Source organism: Acanthopagrus latus, chromosome 2, assembly GCF_904848185.1.
Source record: "Acanthopagrus latus isolate v.2019 chromosome 2, fAcaLat1.1, whole genome shotgun sequence".
Classification (NCBI taxonomy): Eukaryota; Metazoa; Chordata; class Actinopteri; order Spariformes; family Sparidae; genus Acanthopagrus; species Acanthopagrus latus.
The window spans coordinates 805,001-831,349 of record NC_051040.1 but is presented as its reverse complement, the minus strand read 5'-3'; the positions used below and the strand labels follow the sequence as shown (position 1 = coordinate 831,349).

At 47.1% G+C, this 26,349-nt stretch overlaps 1 protein-coding gene across 2 annotated transcripts in view; it reads left to right on the top strand.

The window, feature by feature from the left end:
- Window positions 1–26,349, top strand: part of LOC119004436 (fibroblast growth factor 12-like) — a 46,812-nt gene that overhangs the window by 6,473 nt on the left and 13,990 nt on the right. The window contains exons 1-2 of one of the 2 annotated variants that reach the window (XM_037071353.1): window positions 20,772–21,708; window positions 26,313–26,349. The exon at window positions 26,313–26,349 is cut by the window's right edge and continues 74 nt beyond it. In XM_037071353.1, the coding sequence (XP_036927248.1) occupies window positions 21,510–21,708; window positions 26,313–26,349 (236 nt within the window). In that variant the 5' untranslated portion in view covers window positions 20,772–21,509. Of the gene's footprint in view, window positions 1–20,771; window positions 21,709–26,312 lie in introns of those variants that run through there. The other variant, XM_037071362.1, reaches the window with a different exon arrangement.

Genomic DNA, 26,349 nt, shown 5'->3' with positions numbered 1-26,349 from the left:
TGGTCTCTGGTCTCTCTGGTCTCTGGTCTCTGGTCTCTCTGGTCTCTGGTCGCTCAGGTCTCTGGTCTCTGGTCGCTCAGGTCTCTCTGGTCTCTCAGGTCTCTCTGGTCTCTCAGGTCTCTGGTCTCTGGTCGCTCAGGTCTCTCTGGTCTCTCAGGTCTCTGGTCTCTCTGGTCTCTGGTCTCTCTGGTCTCTGGTCTCTCTGGTCTCTCTGGTCTCTGGTCTCTGGTCTCTCTGGTCTCTGGTCTCTCTGGTCTCTCTGGTCTCTGGTCTCTCTGGTCTCTCTGGTCTCTGGTCTCTCTGGTCTCTGGTCTCTCTGGTCTCTGGTCTCTGGTCTCTCTGGTCTCTCTGGTCTCTGGTCTCTCTGGTCTCTCTGGTCTCTCTGGTCTCTCTGGTCTCTGGTCGCTCAGGTCTCCATGTCTCTGGTCGCTCAGGTCTCTGTCTGGTCTCTCTGGTCTCTGGTCTCTGGTCTCTCTGGTCTCTGGTCTCTCTGGTCTCTCTGGTCTCTGGTCTCTGTGTCTCTCTGGTCTCTGGTCTCTGGTCTCTGGTCTCATGGTCTCTCTGGTCTCTCTGGTGCTCTGGTCTCTGGTCTTCTCTGTTCTCTGGTCTCATCTGGTCTCTGGTCTCTCTGGTCTCTGTGGTCTCTCTGGCTCTCTGGCTCTCTGGTCTCTTGGGGTTCTCTCTGTCTCTGGTCCTCTCTGGTCTCTCTGGTCTCTGGTCTCTTGGTCTCTGGTCTCTGGTCTCATCGTGGTCTCTCTGGTCTCTGGTCTCTCTGGTCTCTGGTTTGGGTCGCTCTGGTTCTCTCTGGTCTCTGGTCGCTTGGTCTCTCTGGTCGCTCAGGTCCTCTGGTCTCTGGTCTCTGGTCTCTGGTCTCTCTGGTCTCTGGTCTCTGGTCTCTCTGGTCTCTGGTCTCTGGTCTCTCAGGTCTGTGGTCTCTGGTCTCTGGTCTCTCTGGTCTCTCTGGTCTCTGGTCTCTCTGGTCTCTGGTCGCTCAGGTCTCTCTGGTCTCTCAGGTCTCTGGTCGCTCAGGTCTCTCTGGTCTCTCTGGTGTCTGGTCTCTCTGGTCTCTCTGGTCTCTGGTCTCTCTGGTCTCTCAGGTCTCTGGTCTCTCTGGTCTCTCTGGTCTCTGGTCTCTCTGGTCTCTCTGGTCTCTCTGGTCTCTGGTCTCTCTGGTCTCTCTGGTCTTTGGTCTCTCAGGTCTCTGGTCTCTGGTCTCTCTGGTCTCTGGTCTCTCTGGTCTCTCAGGTCTCTCAGGTCTCTGGTCTCTGGTCGCTCAGGTCTCTCTGGTCTCTCTGGTCTCTGGTCTCTCTGGTCTCTGGTCTCTCTGGTCTCTCTGGTCTCTGGTCTCTGGTCTCTCTGGTCTCTGGTCTCTGGTCTCTCTGGTCTCTGGTCTCTCTGGTCTCTCTGGTCTCTCTGGTCTCTCTGGTCTCTCTGGTCTCTGGTCTCTCTGGTCTCTGGTCTCTCTGGTCTCTGGTCTCTGGTCTCTCTGGTCTCTCTGGTCTCTGGTCTCTCTGGTCTCTGGTCGCTCAGGTCTCTCTGGTCTCTCAGGTCTCTGGTCTCTGGTCGCTCAGGTCTCTCTGGTCTCTCAGGTCTCTGGTCTCTGGTCTCTCTGGTCTCTGGTCTCTCTGGTCTCTCTGGTCTCTGGTCTCTGGTCTGTAGTCTCTGGTCTCTGGTCTCTCTGGTCTCTGGTCTCAGGTCTCTCTGGTCTCAGGTCTCTCAAGTCTCTCTGGTCTCTGGTCTCTCTGGTCTCTGGTCTCTCTGGTCTCTCTGGTCTCTCTGGTCTCTGGTCTCTGGTCTCTCTGGTCTCTGGTCTCTCTGGTTTCTCTGGTCTCTCTGGTCTCTGGTTTCTCTGGTCTCTCTGGTCTCTCTGGTCTCTGGTCTCTCTGGTCTCTCTGGTCTCTGGTCTCTCTGGTCTCTGGTCTCTGGTCTCTGGTCTCTCTGGTCTCTGGTCTCTCTGGTCTCTGGTCTCTCTGGTCTCTGGTCTCTCTGGTCTCTGGTCGCTCAGGTCTCTCTGGTCTCTCAGGTCTCTGGTCGCTCAGGTCTCTCTGGTCTCTGGTCGCTCAGGTCTCTCTGGTCTCTCAGGTCTCTGGTCTCTGGTCGCTCAGGTCTCTCTGGTCTCTCAGGTCTCTGGTCTCTGGTCTCTCTGGTCTCTGGTCTCTCTGGTCTCTCTGGTCTCTCTGGTCTCTGGTCTCTGGTCTGTAGTCTCTGGTCTCTCTGGTCTCTGGTCTCAGGTCTCTCTGGTCTCAGGTCTCTCAAGTCTCTCTGGTCTCTGGTCTCTCTGGTCTCTGGTCTCTGGTCTCTCTGGTCTCTGGTCTCTCTGGTTTCTCTGGTCTCTCTGGTCTGTGGTTTCTCTGGTCTCTCTGGTCTCTCTGGTCTCTCTGGTCTCTGGTCTCTCTGGTCTCTCTGGTCTCTGGTCTCTGGTCTCTCTGGTCTCTGGTCTCTCTGGTCTCTCTGGTCTCTGGTCTCTCTGGTCTCTTGTCTCTCTGGTCTCTCTGGTCTCTCTGGTCTCTGGTCTCTCTGGTCTCTCTGGTCTCTGGTCTCTCTGGTCTCTCTGGTCTCTGGTCTCTCTGTCTGGTTTCTCTGGTCTCTGGTCTCTGGTCTCTGGTCTCTCTGGTCTCTGGTCTCTCTGGTCTCTCTGGTCTCTCTGGTCTCTGGTCTCTCTGGTCTCTCTGGTCTCTGGTCTCTCTGGTCTCTGGTCTCTGGTCTCTCTGGTCTCTCTTGTCTCTGGTCTCTCTGGTCTCTCTGGTCTCTCTGGTCTCTGGTCTCTGGTCTCTGGTCTCTCTGGTCTCTCTGGTCTCTCTGGTCTCTCTGGTCTCTGGTCTCTCTGGTCTCTGGTCTCTGGTCTCTCTGGTCTCTCTGGTCTCTCTGGTCTCTCTGGTCTCTGGTCTCTGGTCTCTCTGGTCTCTCTGGTCTCTGGTCTCTCTGGTCTCTCTGGTCTCTGGTCTCTGGTCTCTCTGGTCTCTGGTCTCTCTGGTCTCTCTGGTCTCTCTGGCCTCTGGTCTCTCTGGTCTCTTGTCTCTCTGGTCTCTCTGGTCTCTGGTCTCTCTGGTCTCTGGTCTCTCTGGTCTCTCTGGTTTCTCTGGTCTCTCTGGTCTCTGGTTTCTCTGGTCTCTCTGGTCTCTCTGGTCTCTCTGGTCTCTGGTCTCTCTGGTCTCTCTGGTCTCTCTGGTCTCTCTGGTCTCTCTGGTCTCTGGTCTCTCTGGTCTCTGGTCTCTCTGGTCTCTCTGGTCTCTCTGGTCTCTGGTCTCTCTGTCTGGTCTCTCTGGTCTCTCTGGTCTCTGGTCTCTGGTCTCTCTGGTCTCTGGTCTCTCTGGTCTCTCTGGTCTCTCTTGTCTCTGGTTTCTCTGGTCTCTCTGGTCTCTCTGGTCTCTGGTCTCTCTGGTCTCTCTGGTGTCTGGTCTCTGGTCTCTCTGGTCTCTCTGGTCTCTCTGGTCTCTGGTCTCTCTGGTCTCTCTGGTCTCTCTTGTCTCTGGTCTCTCTGGTCTCTCTGGTCTCTCTGGTCTCTCTGGTCTCTGGTCTCTCTGGTCTCTCTGGTCTCTGGTCTCTGGTCTCTCTGGTCTCTCTGGTCTCTCTTGTCTCTGGTCTCTCTGGTCTCTCTGGTCTCTGGTCTCTCTGGTCTCTGGTCTCTGGTCTCTCTGGTCTCTCTGGTCTCTGGATCTAAGTTATTGTTACATTATGTTGTTAATAGATGTTTTGAATTTGACAGTGTAGTGTGGTACATTGTGAACAAAGGTCAGATATTATATTGCATAAAGGTCTGGTCTGAAAATGGCCGAGCAGCCAGAAATGAATCGAACCGAATTGAAGCGTGACCTTAGAATCGAAAACCATTTTCACCATTTATGTTCTGAGCTGATGTCATGACATCATCCAACAGCTGATGTCATGACATCATCCGACAACTGATGTCATGACATCATGCATGTACATTTAAAGGAGCAGTGACCCTGATCCTTCAGCAGCAGAGGAGCCCAGAGTGTCTGGACCGAACCTCTCAGACGGAGACAGTTAATTCTGTTTCATACAAGGACTCCCTGAAGTGTGGCTGTTCCACCTGGAGGGGCGTGGCTCTGTCAGGTGTGTGTGTGCACAGCGTTCCACAGTAATGAGTGTATTTAACATCATCATGTTCTGGTGGTTTCATGTTTCTGCTGAAAGCTTCTGGACAAGTGTGTCTGCACACTAACAGCTGAGTCTCGTGGCCTTTTAATATCAGACTTAGTGAAGTTTAATGTTTCCTCGTATTTAAAAGAATATTTCCACTTTTTAGTCACAGCTTGTCCAGGTTTATCAAGAATGGATTCAAATAATAAGTCAGTGTTCACTTTTGGTTTTACGACACGGGAGCAGCGATAATCTCCAAACACAGGCTGTGTGAGGCGCCGCCCCGGGTGCTGAGTGTTTATTGGTCCGGTGTGTTGCACTGCATTCTGGTTGTTGTAGGTTTTCTATCTTTTGAGCAGAAGTGAACACAACACCACTCGGTTTTCTCAGTTTTCTCTGTTTAGCACCAGTTGTGTCTGGAAACATGATCTGTTCAGTGGTGAAATAATTGAACTTGTGTTGTCAGACTGAGCCGCCCTGATCTGCTTTTCCATCACCAGATTTACTGCAACAATCTGAGCGAGGCTGCGACTCCAAGTGTGACGTCTCGTGACTGTGACCGACCCATAACAAACCCGTCTCCCCTCAGATCAGCACTGAACTCATGTCAGTGCAGGAAAACTGAGAGGAAGAGGTGGTGTGGTGAAGTCAGTGTGTTCAGGACCTCTGTTTGTTCTGCTGTGTTTCACTGGTCCACGTCTTCACTGTCAGCTGGTTCTGGAGTCGTGTTCACTGTCAGCTGGTTCTGGAGTCGTGTTCACTGTCAGCTGGTTCTGGAGTCGTGTTCACTGTCAGCTGGTTCTGGAGTCGCGTTCAGTCACTGCTGCTAGAAACACAACGTTTCCTGTGAGGCTGCTTCATGATAAAAGCTTTTAGAACACTTAATCACAAGGGGCTTTTATTGTGAAGGAGTTACAGGAAATGAAATGTGTTTGTGGCTGAACTAGCCGAGCTGTTAGCGGTGGAGAGACGAGGTCACTGGTTTATGACTCACCTTCAGGCAGGTGGACCGGCTGAGTGGTAAATGTTAATCTGAACTGAGTCGAGCAGATGTGACGGATAAACAGCATCTGTGTGAACAAACATTTGTCACAGGTGGAGTTTAATTTTCAGAGTATAATCACAACTTAAATCGCAGTCACCACGATGTGAAGACGGAGAGTTGTTGTTCTGCTTTGTCCTCAAACCGTCAGAGAGAAGTTTGAGTTCCTGATGTGAAAGTGATGATGTGTGATCTTCATCCTCCTCCTCCTCCTCCTCCTCCTCCTCCTCATGTCTCAGTGTCAGCATGCAGCCTCATATCACTCCACATAATCGATGCTAAAGTGTTAGCATGGGGCTAATGGAAGCAGTGATGGAGGATGATGATGTTTCTGTGTGGACCAACGGGACGGCCCATAAAACTGTGGTGTGTTCCTTTAAGGGTGTCACCATGGAGACAGTAAGGAGGGGCGAGAGACAGCTAATGTGAGAGAGAGAGAGAGAGAGAGAGAGCTTAACCTTAAAGTGTGTCGTCATGTAGAGAGAGAGTCAGCAGACCTTTCAATTATTTATGAGGCTCTTCAGCAAATGGTCTCTGCAACACACACACACACACACACACACACACACACACACACTCACACACTCACACACACAGTGGCTTGATGAACGGTCTAATGTAATGCGGCGCTCGGTCGGTCGTGTGCAGTCTGAGTGCTGCAGCGCTGCATTAACACTCCCATCAGCCCCGGCTGTACACAAACACTTCCTGATGGAGGAAACACTCACCCCGCCAAAGTAAGAGTCCTCACCTGTGTGAATGTGTTATTATCTCTGTATAGCTCTCAGCTCTCTGGTTCCTGCTGAAGACAGAACATTTGTAAAACGTGATGAAAAACATCTCAGTAAAAACAGACTTCCATCCCGATCAGGTGTGACGTCACCTGTGAGCCTCCGACACGCTCAGATGTGGTCGAGTCTTTGTTAACATTTCATCATGAGGAAAACCTGATCGACTTCAGACCCTGAACATTCACAGGACAATACTGAGAGATGATGGTCTTTATTGAGAACACTGAAGTGGCCGTTCGACCACACTGTCAGTCTGTCGTGTCCCTGAACGCACCGTGGACGTCAGTCAGTCAGCAGCTGTCGGGATGATTCAGTCTGTTGTGGTTTCACTGTCAGTCATCAAGTCAGTGTGAAAATCACCGTTTCCTCCAGTAGAAACACGTCGGACAGCGATACTCGTTTTTGTTCGATGTCAGCCTCCTGACGACGTGTTGGTCCGAGAGACTAACATGAAAAATACTGCGGTCTGTGAACACAACACCAGCAAATTATCAGCAGTCACACCTGCGTCACGTCTAACAAAACATTCAAAAACTCAAAATAATAATAATCTGGAATATGAACAATCAAAATACTTCAAACAGACAAATAAGTCACAGTGATCAGAACCAGGTCCATTCAGACTCCAAGAAAAAACTTCCTTCATTCACTGAACAGTTTCTATATGATCCCAGTGTAATCTGATCATGATCAATAATCAGCAGTAGACACTTTCAGTGATTGTTTTCTAACACCGTCAGTTTGGATCTGTAGTTTAAAGGAGCGATGAGATGTCTGAACCAACCAGCTGCTCTCAGAGGAAACCAGGTCCCACAACACTGTGTGAAGACAGGGAGGTGGCAGGGTCCGCCACATGTAAACACTGTAGAACAGTGTGTGTGTTGTTTCTTCATCTTTCTCTTCTTCTGCTCCTCTGAAGTCAGACACGTTCACATCACCTGCAGTTTAATGAACTAATCATCTTTTAGGAGTTTTAAGATATTCTGATTTAAAAAAAAACTGAACAAGATAATTAAATGATGATCTACAAACTGAACATCAAAAAGTTCAGATGCAATAATTATTAGATCTGAACAAGCACAGGCAGCTGTGATGTCATCACTGGTCTCTCTGCTTCCTGTCTTCACGTCTTCAGCTGAAGGAAACATGGCTGGACGTCCCCTCCGTCCTTCACCGCTCTCCGTCTGCTCCTCCGTCACACCCTGACGCCTCCTGCTGCCCCCTGCTGGCCAACCTGAGAACAGACTGCAGTGACACATAGCAGCAGCATCACTGCAGCTGCAACACACACACACACACAGACAAAGGAGACGTGTGTTCAGTGTTTTCTCACTAAATCACATTGTATGAAGGTCAGGTTCAGAGACGAGGATGATGAAGATGAAGATGTGTTGTGCTTACAGATGAGCTGATCAGGAACATTTCATACAGAAGTCCAACACAGAGACAAGCAGCAGATATCCAGCATCAGAACATGACGAACAGACTGAGGGTGGAACGCTTCATCAATCAGATCCATGTTTATTGTTTCAGTCATCAATAATCCGACTTTATAATAAGCGACTTTATTCTGACACGTCTGTGATTCATATTTACACACAGTGAAACTGTCAAATCATATTTTAGTTTACTGACTTTTACTTGAGGAGCACATGATGTTCTGCTCAGAGTCCAGCAGAACACGCAGCGGCTCATCCTGAACTCACTGTAGTGTTTTAACTGATGATCGATCAGCAGTATGATGTCCGTTATCAATATTATATATGACAGTCAGAGTGGACGGAAGCATTAGTGCTCCTGCTGCTGCTCAGGTATCGATTTTAATCTTCCATCGCTGAAATATTCATCCTCACTTTAGGACCATTAGAGACGCTGACAGTGATGTAAAGCTGGCAGACGTGACGCTGCAGTGTGTGTGTGTGTGTGTGTGTGTGTGTGTGTGTGTGTGTGTGTGTGTGTGTGTGTGTGTTACAGTCTGAAGAAGCTGATGTCTCCACTTATGATGTTTTGACACAAAATCAGGTCTCAGTCCAACAAACATCTGTTTGTGACATCTTGTAATGGACGTTCAGGGTTTTTGTCTTTCAGCTGGTTTTCCTCTGTTAACCTCAGTCAGAAGTACGGTGGCCCTGAGAGGTCAAATCAACACAACATCCTGACAACACATGAAGGGTTCAGAGAGAAACTGCAGCACAGTGAGAAAACAACCAAACAGAAGGAGCGCAAATCTTCTTTTGTTGGGATGTTGAGTTCAGTTTCTGTATTTAGTCATTGTGTCACTCGACAGGTTTGTTCTTGTGACCAGAAGGTGAAATTATCTCTATAATTCTTTTGAGTTGATGAAAAACCTTGTTACATCGAGACAAAGTGTCTGTATCTCCGAGGTGAGCAGCCAGTTCACTGCTGAGGCTGATAAGTCAACAACATGAACTCACAACCGTCCACGTCTGAACTCAAGTTTCTGTCTAACTGAGCAGCAGTTAGCGGCTCTGCTGTGTGTGTGTGTGAGCAGCAGTTAGCGGCTCTGCTGTGTGTGTGTGTGAGCAGCAGTTAGCGGCTCTGCTGTGTGTGAGCAGCAGTTAGCGGTTCTGCTGTGTGTGTGTGTGTGAGCAGCAGTTAGCGGTTCTGCTGTGTGTGAGCAGCAGTTAGTGGTTCTGCTGTGTGTGTGTGAGCAGCAGTTAGCGGCTCTGCTGTGTGTGTGTGAGCAGCAGTTAGCGGTTCTGCTGTGTGTGAGCAGCAGTTAGTGGTTCTGCTGTGTGTGTGTGAGCAGCAGTTAGCGGTTCTGCTGTGTGTGTGTGAGCAGCTACAGAGGAGCTGGATGAAACTGGACCCGTGTTTTACGGGTTGCACCTTTACAGCGTCCTCCCTGAACCTCTGGTATTAATAGTGTCGCTGCTGTTGACACTCTGAGAATAAACCTCCTCCTCTTACTGCTCCGCTCAGCCCGACAGAACACGAGTCTGGACTCACACCGAACAGAACCACAGCTTCTGTGTTCAGTCGGACAAGTGAAGGAAACATTAGAGGGCTTTTATTTTGACATCAAGAAAATGATACAGGAAGTGCTGAGTTTATTTGAAGAGAAAGGGGAGCGGATCAGAACCAGTCTGCAGGATTCTGGTCGTCAAAATAAAAAATATGATCTGTGATTCTCCACTTTTCTTCACAGACGACGCAGCTAGCTTAGCGTTAGCCTGCAGCGTGAAACACCTGGATGTTTCTGCAGCTCGTCCGTCAGCAGGTGGAGCTCTCTGCTCGCTTCCTCACGTCTTGTTCTCAGCAGAGAACAAACCAGATATCTTATTTCTTTACAGAAGAGACAGAACGACTGTGTAGAAAAATAAACTCTTTGGACTCAGTTTGCAAGTCGTTTTTATTGGATGACAGATTATAAAAGCGACGTCTCTGATTTGTGACCACGATCCAGCGCTGTACGTTGCGTTGACCACGGAGCGGCTCTGATGTCAGAACAGTTAAACCTGTGTTGCTTTTTTCCGTCTCGTGGCGCCTGAAACATCTGTGCCATCACTCCGGCTGAGCGACAGGATGACGGGTGTTAACGGCCCGCAGTAGATCAGATTTAACACTCTCCTGACAGCCGGCACACTTTAACTTGTTGATGAAACAGGAGCTGGAGGAGATGCTGGTGTTGTGACGACTGCTGCTCTGCCCTCTGCTGTCAGAGCACCAACAGCTGACGGTGTCGTCACACGGAGGCGGGAGCTGCCACAGCCGAGGACTCTGGATCACATCATGACTTCTCTCACAGTGTGAGGAGAGGACCGACCGCCAGCCAACCGCCAGCCGACCGCCAGCCGACCGCCAGCCGACCGCCAGCTGACTCAGGTCCGTCTGCAGGGACGATGACGCGGTACTGCAGCCTGTTCAGACGTCTGCTGTCAGGAGAGAGTAAAGGAGAGCCTGCAGACGAGGAGGAGGGCAGCAATCACAGAGAGAGCAGCCAGCAGGGTGAGTCCACCCCCAGAACCCCCAGAACCCCCAAAACCCACAGAACCCACTGTAGTACTGAGTGTGGTACCAGTACTCAGCGCTGCTGTGATCAGTGGAGTTGTAATGAGTCTCAGCAGGTCGACGTCCTGCTGTTGGTTTGACACTTTTTGAAAGAAGTAAATGAGGAACACATGAACCTGCTGCCTGTCAGACAAGAGCAGTGAACAGATTCTAACTAAAGATGAACACGTTCTGAACACTGAACACTTTCACAGAACTGAGCCGAACGTACTTGAAGCCCGGATCGTTGTTCAGAGTCAGAATTTATCAGTTTTCTTCAGGAGCTGTAGCGCAGCATGATCAGTATTACAGCAATCATCTCTAGTTGTTGTTAGACGAGCTTCATCTCAAGTCACCAGCACTGAACCGGACAGGAACTCCAGCCTGAGGCTCAGGAGCAGAGTCACAGTCTTGTGATCAGAACGTTGCTGGTTTGATTCCCCTGGTCTGCATGTTAAGTGTCCTGGACTGGTCCTGGTGTGCTGGTACCATCAGGCACTCTGGACAGAAGCGTGGACAGATTTTCAGAACTCAGCTGAACATCATGGTTGATGTTAGCTTAGCGACCTGCGTGCTAACAGAGTTTTTCTCTGCAATTCAGAAAGTTAAACTTTAAGATCTGATACTGGAGAACATCTTAGATGTTCTGATCGATCACCTCGTCACTCCGCTCACTCTGTCGTGTGAGGTGTAATGCAGCAGTGTTGTCCAGCTCTCTGAGGTCTGACGGGTTCAGGTGTAGATAGAAACACAGTTTGGTTTTGATGCAAATAACCTGAAGATAATATTCAAACACATGCAAACAGAGCGGAGCAGCATGGAGAGTCTGCAGGGATCCCAGCTGTGCTGCAGCACAGAGTCACATGTACCAGCAAACAAAGCAGCTGCTGCATGAAGTCACACACTGTGTGAAGAGTCATTTAAAGCACTAAATATAAAGTGTTATATAAAGTTTTATGTCACAGTGTCCACAGACTGTAGAGACACACAGCAGCGAGGGAATACAGACCCTGTGACTACAGCTGCAGCCGTTAATCAATCAGTCAATCGATCACCAGCTGTCTGATCGTCTGGTGATCAGTCTGACTCCTTCACTCTGCTGTCGGCTTGTTATTGTGACACACTGAAGATGCTGCAGTCGTGCACAGAGAGCTGGAAACACTTCACTTCACCTCACCGAGTGGCCGCACACCTGTAATAAATAGTTTATTACAGAGTTTATTAATGTATTAGTGAGTAACAGTGACTCCACCTGTGGACAGATGACGCATCACAACATGTGTTTAAACAGCAGCTGTAGGATGTGAACACATCTTCCTCAGAGGAGTTACGACTTCTGTCAGTTTGTCACGACATCACAGTGTTGATATAAACACACGAGAGTTTTTATGACTTATGAAAGATGAATGAGTGAGATGATCCTCCTGCTGCTGCACTGCATGAATATCAGTGTTAACATCTGTGATCAGCTCTCGGCGTGTCACACCTCCGTCACCTCCATCACCTCCATCACACCTCCATCACCTCCATCACCTCCATCACCTCCATCACCTCCATCACACCTCCATCACACCTCCATCACCTCCGTCACCTCCATCACCTCCGTCACCTCCATCACCTCCATCACCTCCATCACACCTCCATCACCTCCGTCACCTCCATCACCTCCATCACCTCCATCACCTCCATCACACCTCCATCACCTCCGTCACCTCCATCACACCTCCATCACCTCCATCACCTCCATCACCTCCATCACACCTCCATCACCTCCGTCACCTCCATCACCTCCGTCACCTCCATCACCTCCATCACCTCCATCACACCTCCATCACCTCCGTCACCTCCATCACCTCCATCACCTCCATCACCTCTGTCACCTCCATCACCTCCATCACCTCCGTCACCTCCATCACCTCCATCACCTCTGTCACCTCCATCACACCTCCATCACCTCCGTCACACCTCCATCACCTCCATCACCTCCATCACCTCCATCACACCTCCATCACACCTCCATCACCTCCATCACACCTCCATCACCTCCATCACCTCCATCACCTCCGTCACCTCCATCACACCTCCGTCACCTCCGTCACCTCCATCACCTCCGTCACCTCCATCACCTCCATCACCTCCATCACACCTCCATCACCTCCGTCACCTCCATCACCTCCATCACCTCCATCACCTCCATCACCTCCATCACACCTCCATCACCTCCATCACCTCCATCACACCTCCGTCACCTCCGTCACCTCCATCACCTCCATCACCTCCATCACACCTCCATCACCTCCGTCACCTCCATCACCTCCATCACCTCCATCACACCTCCATCACCTCCGTCACCTCCATCACCTCCATCACCTCTGTCACCTCCATCACCTCCATCACCTCCATCACCTCCGTCACCTCCATCACCTCCATCACCTCTGTCACCTCCATCACACCTCCATCACCTCCGTCACACCTCCATCACCTCCATCACCTCCATCACCTCCATCACACCTCCATCACCTCCATCACCTCCATCACCTCCATCACACCTCCATCACCTCCGTCACCTCCATCACACCTCCATCACCTCCGTCACACCTCCATCACCTCCATCACCTCCATCACACCTCCATCACCTCTGTCACCTCAATCACCTCCATCACACCTCCATCACCTCCATCACCTCCATCACCTCCATCACACCTCCATCACCTCCATCACCTCCATCACACCTCCATCACCTCCATCACCTCCATCACACCTCCATCACCTCCATCACACCTCCATCACCTCCATCACACCTCCATCACCTCCATCACCTCCATCACACCTCCATCACCTCCATCACACCTCCATCACCTCCATCACCTCCATCACACCTCCATCACCTCCGTCACCTCTGTCACCTCCATCACCTCCATCACACCTCCATCACACCTCCATCACACCTCCATCACCTCCGTCACACCTCCGTCACACCTCTGTCACCTCCATCACCTCCATCACACCTCCATCACCTCCGTCACACCTCCATCACCTCCATCACCTCCATCACACCTCCATCACCTCCATCACCTCCGTCACCTCCATCACCTCCGTCACCTCCATCACACCTCCATCACCTCCATCACCTCCATCACCTCCATCACACCTCCATCACCTCCATCACCTCCGTCACCTCCATCACACCTCCATCACCTCCATCACCTCCATCACACCTCCATCACCTCCGTCACACCTCCATCACCTCCATCACCTCCGTCACACCTCCATCACCTCCATCACCTCCATCACACCGTCTCATCGTGCACTCACATAAACATGTTTACAGTCGAGTCCTTCACCTATAACATATGAACTCTGACATCAGGGAAACTTTCCTGTGTGATTCTGACTGTAGTGACCAAGGCTGCAGCAGTGTGTGTGTGTGTGTGTGTGTGTGTGTGTGTGTGTGTGTGCTATTACTATCTTGCTATTTAACACAAATTAGTTTCCACGTCTTCACATGTCGTCTGGTCACACCCACATCAGGCTACAGCCTCTACACAGCATACGTTCTAGCTAGTGAAGCTAAGCTACGTGTTCCTACGTGATCCAACACAACGAGGGACGGAGACGAACACGTCGTGTTTGAGACTACAGAGAAGTCTGCACATCTGAGTGTGAATGTGTAAAACTTTAAAATGTGTTAAAACTTCACAGAGGGCTGCAGACACAAAGACAAGTTCTAAAGTTCTGAAGTTAATCTGGCCCAACAGTTCCAGAACCGCTCAGCAGATTCTCTCCTTCACTCGACTGTTCAGGGTTAAATGTGGAGACGACGACTCAGAAAAGAAAAACATTTATAGCTCAGAGAGCCGAGACAGAAACAGAACACACAACTACACACACACAGCAGCCCTGTGTGTGTGTGTGTGTGTGTGTGTGTGACCTTGACAGTGATGTCTCAGTTATATTTACAGTAAGTGTATTTTTGTCGGAGCAGCTGTGTTTCTTCAGCTCTCAGCAGCTCGTTGATCTGCAGCAGAGCAACAAGAACCAACAACACGTCTGAAAATTAACACGATGAACTCTTGATGATGTCAGCGAGACCAGAACCACGAGCCCAACCAGCCTCCGGGACTGATTAACATCTCTAGAACTCAGGCTGAAGATAAAGCTCTCTAAGGAGGCCCCGAGGCGGTTCTGGTTTCTCTGCTGTGTTCTGACCCGAGAACTGTTTACTGGATAATCTTCATAAATTCATTAATTTGCCTTTCAACTGTGAAAACGTGTTTCAGGAGAAATTTTCCTAAAATACAAAAATCTTCCAAACTTTGGACGCATCGTTGGAAGCACTGATATAACAACCAGTGTTGTGGTAACTTGTTATGAAGTAATGTGTTGTGTACTCAGAATACTATGTTTTTCATCAAAGTGATCCACTGCTGGAGGTCCTGGCCGGATCCAGTGGGGTCCGGTTCTTACCTCTGAGAGGAACCGACGACAGAACACCAGCTGTGTGTTGGAAAAGCTGAAATAGTTTTATAGTTTCTGTAGTTTATGTTATTGATATAGTTTCTATAGTTTCTATAGTTTCTGTAGTTTCTGTAGTTTCTGTAGTTGTGTAGTTTGTGTTTTTGTGTGTTTGTGTTTGTGCTTCAGTTTCGGGTTCATCATCATCTGGACCACAGAACTCGAGCCACAGAAGTCTGACTGTCAGTTTAACTCTACAGCAGGACACAGGTTACTGTAGTGATGATGTAACTGACAGTAACAGGAGGCGCCGTGCTCGTTCTGAACGGAACCTGAAACTAGATCAGCAGCTGAGCGTCAGTCAGCTGATCACCGACCTGAAAACTGACCATGGATCAGATTCACAGCAGGTTCTCGTTCTTCTTGAAGCTTCTGGTGGACTTCAGTTCAGCCGGTGACGATCAGATCCAGGATCAGCTGCTGTGCCATCTCACTTCGTCTCTGAGCCTCTGTCGCCCTCTGCTGCTCAGTCAGCACATGACAGGACGTTGGACTGTGAAGATGATGATGATGATGATGATGATGATGATGATGATGATGATGATGTCATCACAGTGCTGTTACAGGTCAGTTAGTTCGTCAGACTGACTGATCTAATTATTGTTTTACCTCCTGAACAGTTCTGACTTTTATAACCGTCCAGTGATCAGATGAACAAACTGAAGCTGAAGTCGACTCGCTGCTGCGCGACGACAGAAGAAGAAGAAAAATGTGAATATAAGCAACTCTGTGTCTGTCGTCGACCTTTGACCTCCGAGCTCAGAGAACAGTGACGATCTGTTCGTCGTACCGGAGGACGAGTGCAGCAGCATCTCTGTATTTATATTTCATGTACTGAGAGTTTGACATTAAAGTTTCATGTGGACGAATGAAGAATCGTTATCGTCGCTCATGTTGGTCTCTGACAGAGGAGGAGGAGGAGGAACACCATGACGATCAGGAGGAGTTCACATCTCGTCATGTTGGACCAGTCCGGACAGAACCACAGTCAGGACCGATCCGGACAGAACCACAGTCACGCAACCTGGACAAAGAGCTGTGGAACGTAGAACCTCCCTGTCAGAGGAACACGGACCATTAAATGATTCAAAGTGTTTCAGCAACGACTTTAAAAGCTGCTCGTTGTTTCACAGTCATCAATTTTACATCAGCAGAAGAATCTGCTGAATTAAAGATTCAGCATCAAACATTTAAAACACGTGTTCATAGATCTGCTGCGTGTAGATCTGCTGCGTGTAGATCTGCTGCGTGTAGATCTGCTGCGTGTTCACATCTTGAATGGATCGATCGATCAGTCAGCGTGTGATCGATCAGATTCCCCTGAACGATCAGAGGAAACAGAAACTGATGCACAGCTGAGAGAAGACACGAACATCAAATGTTTGTGCAGCAGCTGAACTGGACCGACAGTGTGAATATCACATGTTGGATGGTTGAAGATGATTTTCAGAATTTTGATCCTCAGTTTCAGTTCACGTGTCTTCGTGCAGCGTGAAATCCTCTGAACAGCTTCACGATGTTCCTGTGCAGTGAAGTGAAATAAAGTTTAAGTGCTTTTAGTTTCAGTTTCCTGCACGATGTTCTGCTGTCGTCATGACAACTCATTTAATATCTCAAGTTGTCAACATATAAATAAATATACATAAAGGTTGATATTTTTATTTCATGTGTAATGTTTACAGCTGCTGTTATATTTCCAGGAACGTGTTTGTGTGTTTTAAACTGGGTATTGATTGATTGTGAGGATCCGATCAGCTGACTGTGATCAGGCCTCAGTGTACCTGCAGTTCTCCTCTCGTCCAGCAGGTGGAGCTGCGTCTCCAGGCTGCAGCTGAGGAGGCTGATCAGCTGTTCAGAGTGGTCGGAGGAAACTCAGTGACTTTATTCAAATGTTGAGAGAACAAACTTCAGTCACATCAGCATGAAACATTTCAGAGTCTCAGGATGGAGTTAATAATGTGAAGAGCTGCAGAGAGACGTCTTCTGCTGTTAGCATGATGCTAACGCTGCCTCCTCGTGCGGTCGCAGATGATGCTGGATGTGAAGACGGAGGGATTATGTTTGGTATTTGATGTGCGATGAGTCATCAGCAGGACACGCTGAGGGATTAGATATAAAAATACAGTCTGCTCGTGTGTTCGCTGTCCAACAATAGACTCCGGAACAAAACACAGTTTGTTGTTAGCGTCTTTGTTTGGTTTGAACATCCAGCTGACGCCCACACACACACACACACACACACACACACACACACACACACACACACACACAGATCCTTCTGTTTAAGGTTTATCTGCAGTGTGTGTGTGTGTGTGTGGGTGTATGAGCTGAATGAACAGACATCTGCTTCAGTACAACAGGCTGTACAGTGTCTGTTCAGCTGAAGAAATCTGTCTTAAATTAGCTGTTTTTGCAATAGAAGTCTGGTGTTGTGTTAGATTGTTTAAAAACAACAAATCTCAAGTTGAATCCAGAAAAAGAAGGTCTGCAGGTGTAAATCTTTGAAATCACAAATTGAAAGTTTAGAAAGGAAGTTGTGAGTGTGTGAGGGACTGTTTTCAGCGGTGGATGAATCCACATTTCCTGCTTTAGTGCAGCAGTTCTTAACTTTTTTGAGCCGTGACCTCCGAGACAAATCAGGCTGGTGTTTGTTGGGTTACTCTGTGTACTGCAAGTACTTTGTGTACTGCAAGTACTTTGTGTACTGCGAGTACTTTGTGTACTGTGAGTACTGAGCTCTCTGTGGTGGTTCGATGGTTTAAACGTCCTGCTGACTTTGTGCTGCCCTCTGATGAGGCAGTTTGTCTATTGATCAGGAAACACACCTGCGCTGCGCACACACACACACACACACACAGGAATGAAGGGCAGGAAATCCACTGTGGCAGCATCACCATCGACCCTGCGGCTCATTAACACCCAGCAGGAGTGTGTGACATTATCTCTGATGTACCATTCAGAACTCCCCTTAGAATCTTCATGTTTTAAGGTGTCCTCAGTATCACAGTAATCCAGTGAAAGTTGTCTCTACATTCGTAAGTTTACCACGAACAGGAGCTTCTATCAGCTCATTCAGAACACCTGAATAGAGATCCGGTCCGGTCTGGTCCGAACCCAGCTGTAAACAAAGATGAGCTGTCTGACTGCTTGTCTGTGTCTTAGATAATGTAGGAAAAGAAAAGGTCAAAGATCCACATTTTAAAACATGAAGACATTCTGATGAAAATGTTCTGCATCATGAGAAAGTCCTGTAGAACTGCAGAGATGTCCCGACCCACTCATCTGGTTCTGTCCATACTGTGCAGATGTATTGTCAGTGAGCAGCAGAAAGTTTCAGGACGTCAGTCAGGATAATAAGTGGTGAACGTTGTTTTCTTGTCTGGGGTATAAATGTGTGTTATCTGCATAAAAACGCTCTTGAATATTTAAACATCTGTATATTTATGTGATCGCTGAGTAAATCTGTTGTGGAGCAAACTGGATGTGACACACAACTTCTTCCATTTTGACCTCCTGTTGGTCAGTAACATGTTTGTGTCAGTGACGGAGGAGGAAGCTGATGATCAGATAAATGATGAAGACGCTTCTCTTCGTCCTCCTCCGTCTCCGCTCTCGGTCCCACTGAGCAGGTATGAGGACACAAATACTCGTCAGTAATTAAAGACGCTGACCTGGATTTTTCTGATGGGGCTGTAGGCCTACATTCAGCACGGCGGTGCGTTCACTGACACGCTGTCTGACGGGGAAACAGACGCCGGGTCCTGTCAGTGATGTGAGGATGTAATCCAGTTTAGTTCAGTCCGTCAGCAGCAGCCATGAAAGCTGCCGGACACGTCGGCCGCGGGCTCTGAGACAAAGTGATTCGACGTGGAGGATTAAGTTTATAACAGCATCAAAGTGTTCACACATCACACGACTGCACCGCGCAAATATTCACTTAATTCATGTTTTCCAGGTCACCTCAGTTCAGTAAATGATGCTTTACTGTTAAAGCTTTAAGAAACAAGAACAGACACTGAGAGAGAGACTGATCAGACCGGATCTGTCCCAGTGATCGATCACAAGAGCTGTAAACCCGTCAATCACTGAGACACACAGACTCCATGTTTCCACTCAAAGACAGAAAGAAGTTCATGTAGAACATTTGCTGAATGAACAAGAAGGTCCAAATAATGCAGAATGAGTCAGAGACAGAGTTTCACAGAGTTTATAAAGTGTCTCCAACTCAACAACTCACTAAACTGACACATTTGTTAAGGGAGTCTGGTGCTGCTGTTACCGTTTGACTGTTAGTGGATGAAGCCGAGTGCAGATGAGACCAATTATCAGTTAAGAGCTCGTTACACAATCCAATTATCAGCTGAGTCACTGAGAACAATCATGGTGTCGTCATCATCATCATCTTCATCTTCATCTTCATCTTCATCATCATCATCATCATCTTCTTCTTCTTCTTCTTCTTCTTCTCCTTCTTCATCATCATCTTCATCTTCATCTTCATCTTCATCTTCATCATCATCATCATCATCATCTTCTTCTTCTTCTTCTTCTTCTTCTTCTTCTCCTTCTTCATCATCATCATCATCTTCATCATCATCATCATCTTCTTCTTCTTCTCCTTCTTCATCATCATCATCATCTTCATCTTCATCTTCATCATCTTCATCATCACACTGTGTGTGTGTTGAGTGTCACAGAGAGGAAGTTAATATCTTTTGTGCTCACAGAATTGTTGTTCAAACCAAACCTTATTTAAGATTTACTGGATTCCCAAAGTCTCCAAAGAGTCCAAATATATCTGACTTGAGTTTTGGGGGAATGTTGGTAAAACGTACAGAAGCACTCAGACGACTCATCTGCTGATCATGAGTGTCTGGATATGAAGACGAGAGTCGTGTTCAGACTTTATTTAACTCTACTAAACATGAGCCGAATTAGCTGTTAGCACTTCCTGTTTACAGTGAACTCATGGATGTGCAGACAAATGACTCTGGATCAGTTTAAATCTGAAGAAAACTAAAAACATGAAGATTCTCAGGGGAGTTCTGAATGGTCTGTTTTTCTCTCGTTTATCCAGGGTTTTTTCTGGATAGACAGAAGTAATAAAGACTCAGAGCAGCTGAATCGGATCAACATGTCCTCTGTAAATATATATTGATAATCTATCTGAGGTTGGATCAGTTTCCTGGTGTCACCTGCGGCTCCACGCTGACATCACAGTGAGTCATCAGCAGCAGAGTGCGAGGACGCCGGCTGACTGTCAGATAGTGGTGATACCTGCAGGCTCACACAGCGCCTCATCACTCAGAGCTGATCTGAGAGCAGATCTCATGGTTATTCAGCCCTGACTACATGTTCGTGATCCGCTCTGCTGCTGAACAGAGAGGGTTTATGTAACCGTGCAGTCGAACAGCAGAGTTATTTTAATGTGGTTTTAACATGGACGCTGGTTTGATAAACGACTGGAGACATTTCAGGCAAAATTTCAAAGACGAATCATTGTACGATTATACGTTTGTGTTTTATGGTCTCATTCACTGTAAACAGACCATATGTTCATGTTGTGTTGAAGAAGGCTTGAAACTCGAGATTGTGACAATAAATTAATCAGGAAAGTTTTCTCTGAGGTTTTAAATAAACTTAAAAGATTAATTTCCTCATAAGCTTCTGTACAGTCAGACTTCTTTTTGAAACCAGTTTGCACCAGTTGACGAGCTTCACTGTAGCTGCTAGGCTAAAAGCGTTAGCGACCCGTCTGATGTGGGCGCACGAACACGTCGGGGGTGTAAATCTGGTCTGGGATCAGGTCGGGATGTGTTCTCTCCTGCAGGCTGAGATCACAGCAGACGAGCTGACAGACACATCTGATGTTTCTCTGGTTTAAATCTGTGGACTACGACACCTGACTTTGGCATTTTTGGGTGAACTGTTCCTTTAAATGTGGTCTGGTTTGATTCTGATAAGAGTCTCCTGGGGAATCAGGTCTGGAGTTCAGTGAACTGGATCCAGATGAAACCAGTGCTGAGCGCTGCTGCTGAAGGTGGAGTGGTCTGATGTGGGAGCAACACGAAACATCAGGCAGAATATTTTTAGGAGCTGCTTCCACACCTCCACCCGTCTCTCCATCACTCTCTCCCCTCTCTGTGACTGGTCCTCTCTCTCCCCCTCCTCTCTCGCTCTCACCAGATTGAGCAGCTCTGTGAGGAGGAGGAGGAGGAGGAGGAGGAGGAGGAGGAGGAGGAGGAGGAGACGATCAGAGGAAGCAGAGTAGAGTCTCTGTCGGTTCATCATCTCTTTCTCTCTGGGATTATTTTCAACTTCTTTGGTTTCATTTGGACGTCGGCGCTGTTTCTCTGTCTTCAGCTCCTCTTCAGCTGATCCTCCGAGGACCTGAAGACGCCTCTGAAAGTTGTCGGCGAGCTGATGTTGAAGGTGGAGGTGTGAACGAGCGACGGCGTCCGTCCGCCCCCGGAAACAAGGCGATGCAGCAGCTGCTGGATTCTTCAGTTCATGGCTGCAGCATCATCATCATCGTGGCAGCAGCTCCTGCAGACATGTGCCTCCACCGGAGAGCCTGCGAGGGAGACGGATACATTACCCAGCATGCATTTTGATTCGTGCGTGTATATGTGCTGCAGCCGTCTGTCGTGGCCGTTTGAGACTCAGATGAAAGTTTCTTCTCCAGGATCAGAGAATCACTGCTGACTTATTCAGAATGTTTCAATAATTCACTTGAATTTTCTTCATCAGAAGCTCGAACATCAACTTGATCGCTCTGATTTAAAGATTGTTCAGTAAACACAAATGTACTGCAGGTTCTGTCAGGTTTCATGATTCTTGTGTCTGCAAGATGTCAGAGCGTCGCCGGATCGGAAGCTGTGCTGAACGACTGGAGTCATTCCTCTCAGCAACAAAGTGTCAGGATGTGGTTTTCTAAACTCTGAAGCCTTTAATGATTCTTCACCTGATCTGGACTAACAGTCGAGCGTCCTCACACTCGGGAGCAGATCATTTCTCCTCAGTGGCTCCGCCCACTTCTCAGGGAGATGGCGGCGGCCATCGCCAGCTCCCTAATCCGACAAAAACGTCAGGCCCGAGAGTCCAACAGCGAGAAGGTCGCCACCAACAAGAGACGCTCGAGTCCGACCAAAGACCCGAGGTCTCTGTGTGAGAGACACATCTTCAGCGTCTTCAGCAAAGTTCGCTTCTGCAGCGGGAAGAAACGACCCGTCCGACGGAAACCAGGTGGGTTCACAGCCCGAGACCGAAGGTCGGCTCGGCTTTAACCTCACCGGCCAGAAACTCTCGGCTGGGACCAAGTTTAGCTTTAAAGGAGCAATTCTGTAAAATTCGTCCTGAACTTTAGTTTAAACATAATAAATAAAAATAACCTGACATCATGAACACAGTAAAGAAACAAACACGCATGCTAACAGCTAGCATGCTAACAGCTAGCATGCTAACAGCCCTCCGTCTCTCAGAGGTGACACTCTGACAGTCTGTAGCTTCACTTCACTACTGAGTCTAATACTCAACAACATAAACTCATAAATGTAAAGAAAGGAAATATTTTGACTCCTTTTTTCATCATGAACATAAAAATCCAACCGTCCACCGTCTGAACTCAAGTTTGTGTCTCTGACTGAACTCAGACCAGTTTAATCTGCTCGTTAACTCGTCGTCAGACTCGCTTCATTCAGACTGGACTCAAACTGAGTCACCGTCACCAGAACAGTTCTGGTTTGTCTCCACAGTCTCCTCTGGTTCGGTCCAAATCAATCCTCAGTTCACAGTAACATGTGAGGATGTTCACATGTCATCAGACGCTCTCTGTCCTCTCCTGAGTCACAGTCCTGGTCTGTAAATCACCTCTGTAGTGTAAATCACCTCTGTAGTTCTCTGTCTTCACACTGACCTGGTCTGGTGCAGCGACGCCCCCTGAGATCCGCGGCTGTGACTCCAGTCAGCTAACGGGGCCACTTAGCTTCATGGCTAACTGAGCTACTTCCTGACAGCAGCTAGTTGCTACAGGAAACAGTACAGTGAGCAGTGTGGTGACTCGACTGACTCGACTGACTCGACTCAGCTGTGGAAATCTGACGTCTGTCGGTTCATGAACGCAGCACAAACTGATCGCAGCCAGTCGTCGTGTTGATCGCTGCATCATTTTCATCAGCAGTTTGAAATATTAAAGGTGGGGATAAAAAGAAAAAGTGATGATGTCAGCAGAGTTCCTGCAGGACGACGAGCTGAATTTCAATATTTACACAATATTTATGAGCGTCTCGTTAGCCGCCGCCGCTCGGCGCTGCATGTGGACTTGGCAGCACAACAGACAGGCAGTTAAAGGGCTGTTCCACTGCTCTGCGTCACCGCTCGCCGCCTCAGCACTGCGTCTTCTTCATGTGTTTCATCGTCTCGCTGATCAGATCTGATACACGAACAACCATGAAGACGCCATGTTGCCTGAGCGGGTCAGGAAGGTTCTGCTCCTGAAGCCTGAAGCTGAAACACCTGACGACAGATTTACATCAGTGACTTTTATTTAACTTTTAATATTTAAATCCTTATTTTTAACTTTTGTTTTTACACATTTCAAAACATAAAAAGATAAAAATATTTTATCAGAATAACTTAAATAAACATGTCAGGCTTTTATTCTGAAAGTCTCAGAAACGTCCTCAGTTATTTAACTTATGATATAAAACTGAATGTAAAAGTGTTGGATCATTAATCAATAACAGTGATCAGAAATACATCTCTAATCAATGACTGATCAACACTATAATTTATATAGTAAATAATAAATACACTCTGATTTCTCTTCAACAAACGTTTATTGACAAAAACATTTAGATATATCAGAAACAAACGAGTTTATTAAGTTCATATACGGAAATAAAACTAAAACAAAGTTTTACTGTTTTTATGTGATTTTTAGGAGTTTAGTCAGAATCAAAAACACGTTTGTTGCTTTAGAGTGAAAATAAATGAAACGTCAGGATCAAAATATTTACAGTAAAATGTACAGACAGATTATTTTAACCCTTCAGACTTCAGATCTCACTGCAGATGTCAGAAGTGAACTGTGATTATTGACGATGTGATCAGCTGGATCAGATCCTGATCGTCTGCAGCAGGAACAGCCGTCACTCGACAGACGCTGCAGTTCGATCTGAAACAGAGAAACTGTGACTGTTTGTTCTCACAGTCTGAAGGAGTCGAACACGTGACGCGCTGCAGACTCGGTCGTAACATCGACGACACGCTCAGCTCAAACAGTCAGCTGGCTGCTCTCTGATTGGCTGCTGGACTATAAAAAGATCTGTGTTAACGAGCGATCAGATGATGAATGTGTGAAGAGTCTGTGGAGCTTCATTCACAGACGTCAGCTTGTTTTAAGGATAAAAACACTTTCAAGACTTTTTAATCAGCACAAGAGGAAGAAGAATAAAAATCCAGCAGGTTTCCTTCTTCAGATCAGTTCAGCCTGAAGATAATTAGAGACAACAGTCGTTTGATTTAAAGACTGTAGATTCAGTTCAGAAGAAACTTTTCAGGCTCTTTTATTTTCTGTCAGATCGTCACGATCACGGCGGCCAAACAGCTTCACCATGACGATGATATTATTTAAAACATAATAATTAGAATAAAGATAAATTAACTATCATCAGCACAGTGTGAAGAAATGACAGTTTTCACATTGTGACGTCTGTAGTTAGCATGCTAACAAGCTAGCAGCAGTTAGCAGTTATTCTAGTGACGTGTATGTTAATGAGGCTCAGTAACTAACTAGATATTGATGAACTAATCATTACCTAATAACTCATTAATACATTGTCTCCTCTGTTCCACATTATGTACGACACTCCTCACAGTTATTAACCATCCATTAACTGTAACGTTAGTTCGTTAACTGCAACTTCCAGTAAGAAGTGTTAAAGTTGTGGGAGTAAAGAAAAGTGTGACAAATGACTGGGTGATAATTTAATGTTAGAAACAATCAGATCAGATGGCTCAGGCGGGTCGGGTGGGTCGGGTCAGTCGGGTCGGTCGACAGGAGGCTCAACAAGAAGAAAATATCAGTATTTCATGTGTTGATGTTTATCTGCAGTATCGTGATGTTGCGACTCCTCGAGCTCGGAACAGGAAGTCGTTGTGACTTTAATGTGGCGGGGTGCTGCTGGTCTTCCTCCTGCAGCTGAATCACCTTTAATGAAACGTTATTTTATGATTCATGTCTCATTGTCGTCCGTCTGTGTCCTTACATGATGATAAGTAGCACAGCGGGCTGCTCCACATTAGCCCGGCTCTCTGTGTTTGGGTCTATTTCTGCCGGTCCTTCTGGCCCACATTGTCATCTGGAGCATCGCTTCATCTCTGCAGCTCCTCCATGTTTACATCCTCACACCTTCACCTCCGCCAGACACGCTGCAGCCGGGATATTAATGTTAATATCACCAGACAGAAAAACACTGAGACGATCAGAGTTCCTCTGAAGGTTCTGAAGGTTCTGAGGTCCAGTTGGTCCTCGCTTGTGAGCGGACCTGCTGAAATCTGAAATGAATTAAAAAAAAATAGAAAATACATTTTTAAACAATTAATATTCAATGAAATGCACCAAAAATACAGAAGGTGTTAATTGATTTATAAAATGTAGTTTTGTTTTTGTTTTACGTCGCTGCTTTATTTATTTATCTTTGTATTGATTCAACTCTTTATTTATTATTCCATCTTATTTTCTGTTTATTTAGTTACATTTTCAATTTTTTATTTCCACAAACATATTTTTTATCTTTTCCTTTTTTATTCTGTTTTTCAGGTTGTTTTTATTTTTTCATTTGTAATGTTTTAAATGTATTTATTTGCATGTTTATATATTTTATGTATGTATGTATTTATCTAGTTACATATTTATTTATTTGTATCTAAACATAAAAAGATTTCAGAATAAATAATGAAAAGGTGACAGATAAATTGTTGAAGTAAAGAAAACAGAAACACATAAATAACAAATGAAAAAATTAAACACTATTTTAAAGATGTGAAATAAAACAGATTTTATAGATAATCATTGAGGACACGTGGACGTATTTCTTGAACCATTTTCATATGTTTTTATTTATTTCTGATGTTGGCAGCTTCGAGCCTCCGTATGAGATTAAATACCATCAAAGATCTTTTTATTTTGACGGGTCAGAACCGTGTTGGACTTCACTGTCAGCTGTTTACTTCTGTTTCCTCACTGACGGGTTTTAGATCCAATCGACCAATCACACGGCCAGGGTGCTCAGAGATCCTCGCTGCTGCCAGAGCGCTCACTCTGATGTGTGACACTACAGCTCACCTGTCTGTGTGTGTGTGTGTGAGCTCACCTGTCCGTCTGTGTGTGTGTGTGTGTGTGTGTGTGCGTGTGTGTGAGCTCACCTGTCTCATGTTGTGAGGTCATGAGTCAGATTAACAGGAAACATCTGAGAGACGATGACGAGTCAGAAACACGCAGCTAAAGAGTTTGTAGACAAAATGGTGAAACCTGTGTACATATGCAGTGTGTGTGTGTGTGTGTGTGTGTGTGTGTGTGTGTGTGGTTCAGTGTTCAGTGAGCAGTAGTGCTGAAGTGCAGAGAGGAAGAGGAGGAAGAGGAGGAAGAGTTAAGTGTCCACAGACTGCAGCAGAGCATCAAACAATCCTGCAGCTGAATTATAAATGTGTTTAAAGTGGACGACGGTACAGCACTCAGCCTCAGAGTGTGTGTGTGTGTGTGTGTGTGTGTTGGCAGTGTTAATCTAACATCTCCTGTGTGTGTGTGTGTGTGTGTGTGTGTGTGTGTGTGTGTGTGTGTGTTGCAGAGCCGCAGCTGAAGGGCATCGTGACGCGGCTCTTCAG